Source organism: Emiliania huxleyi, assembly GCF_000372725.1.
Source record: "Emiliania huxleyi CCMP1516 unplaced genomic scaffold EMIHUscaffold_353, whole genome shotgun sequence".
NCBI classification, from domain to species: domain Eukaryota; phylum Haptophyta; order Isochrysidales; family Noelaerhabdaceae; genus Emiliania; species Emiliania huxleyi.
The window spans coordinates 521-1808 of record NW_005199333.1 but is presented as its reverse complement, the minus strand read 5'-3'; the positions used below and the strand labels follow the sequence as shown (position 1 = coordinate 1808).

The 1288-nt window shown below is 64.1% G+C and overlaps 1 protein-coding gene across 1 annotated transcript in view; it reads left to right on the top strand.

The window, feature by feature from the left end:
- Positions 1-318, top strand: part of EMIHUDRAFT_117635 (hypothetical protein) — a gene marked incomplete at both ends in the record, with an annotated part of 4255 nt that extends 3937 nt beyond the window's left edge. The window contains one exon of the mRNA XM_005772654.1: positions 157-318. Coding sequence (XP_005772711.1) covers positions 157-318 — 162 coding nt within the window. The remainder of the gene's footprint in view (positions 1-156) is intronic.
- Positions 319-1288: the final 970 nt, after the last annotated feature.

The following is a 1288-nucleotide window of genomic DNA, read 5'->3' as shown; positions in this document are numbered from 1 at the left end:
GCCGCAGGCGCTCTTTGGCGGCTTCGCAGCCTCGCAGCCTTGCCGCTCTCCGAGTCCGGCCGGCAGCCGGGCAGGGGCCAGCCAGGCAGTGGGCGCGGCCTCTCTTTCCCGAGAGATCGAGGGAGAGAGTCGAGCTGTCCCGGCGTGTGGGGGTAGGCGTGGAGCCAGGAGACGGTTGCGGGCGCCGGGGCGGGGGCAGGCGGCAGCGTCGACTCGCGCGCCACTCAGCGCGGCTTCGCGGCGCACGCGTCGTCGCTGGGGTCCGCCCCGCCGGCAAACTCGCACCACGACCTCGACCTCGACGACGACGACATCTGAGCTGTTTGTCTGCATCGTCCGGCGCCCGGGTCACAAACGGCGGCAGTTGCCACACGCGGCGGGTACACCGCTCTACGTCAATACACACGAGCTGAAGCTGTACGTACGAGGAGGTACGTGGTAGTAGTAAAGCCGTACGTGTCCGCCCCGGGGATGGGGTGACGAGAGTGTTTTCCGCGTGAGAGTGCGTCGAGACCTCAGACCATGACCAACAGCTGTGCTCCTGTGCTCTTCTGACTTATCAATGGCAGATTTGGGTATTTTGGTGTACTTTTGGTGTAGAGGGAGCGGACCCTGAGTTGAGGAAATCGGGGGACGCGACCCACTTCGCCACAGACGGTCCCGCGCCTCGCCGCTATGACGGGTAGACGACCGCGGCTCGTGTGCGTCTACCCGTCTTTGTCCGGAGTGAATACTCCAACGCGCTCGTCGGTGACGGCGTCCCCCGATTTCGCCGCGCTCGGCGAACCTCGACAGCGCTTTCGGTGGCATGCAGCTCTTTGCGCCTGAAGCCTGGAGAGCAGCTCCTCTGCTGCTCATACGCTCTGCACAGTTGGCACAGCCTACTGTGCGGCTGCCACAGCTGTGACAGCGATGGGCTCGCCCTCACTGGCCCTCAGTCACTCGTGCTGCGGCTTGTGTGAGCGACACTGCTCGGCGACTGCCGGCACACTGTGAGACCATGGGTGTGAGGTAAAACCACGCTACCAGCGCTTGGTCACATCAGCCCTGAGGTCATATCCTTCTCCTCTGTTGATGGTAACACTTGTCTACTCGCTGGAGCCGAGCAGGAGGGCTTGGCGCACAACCCCTGTTCAACTCAGGGTCCGCACCCCGGCTCTAGTGCTAGTGGCTAGTGAAACACCACCCCCGCCTCAACCCTCTCAGGCACCAGCACCGGCTTCGACAGCCTGGTCGCGACTACTGTGGTGCCACAGACGACGCACCAAACACACCGAACCACCCCACC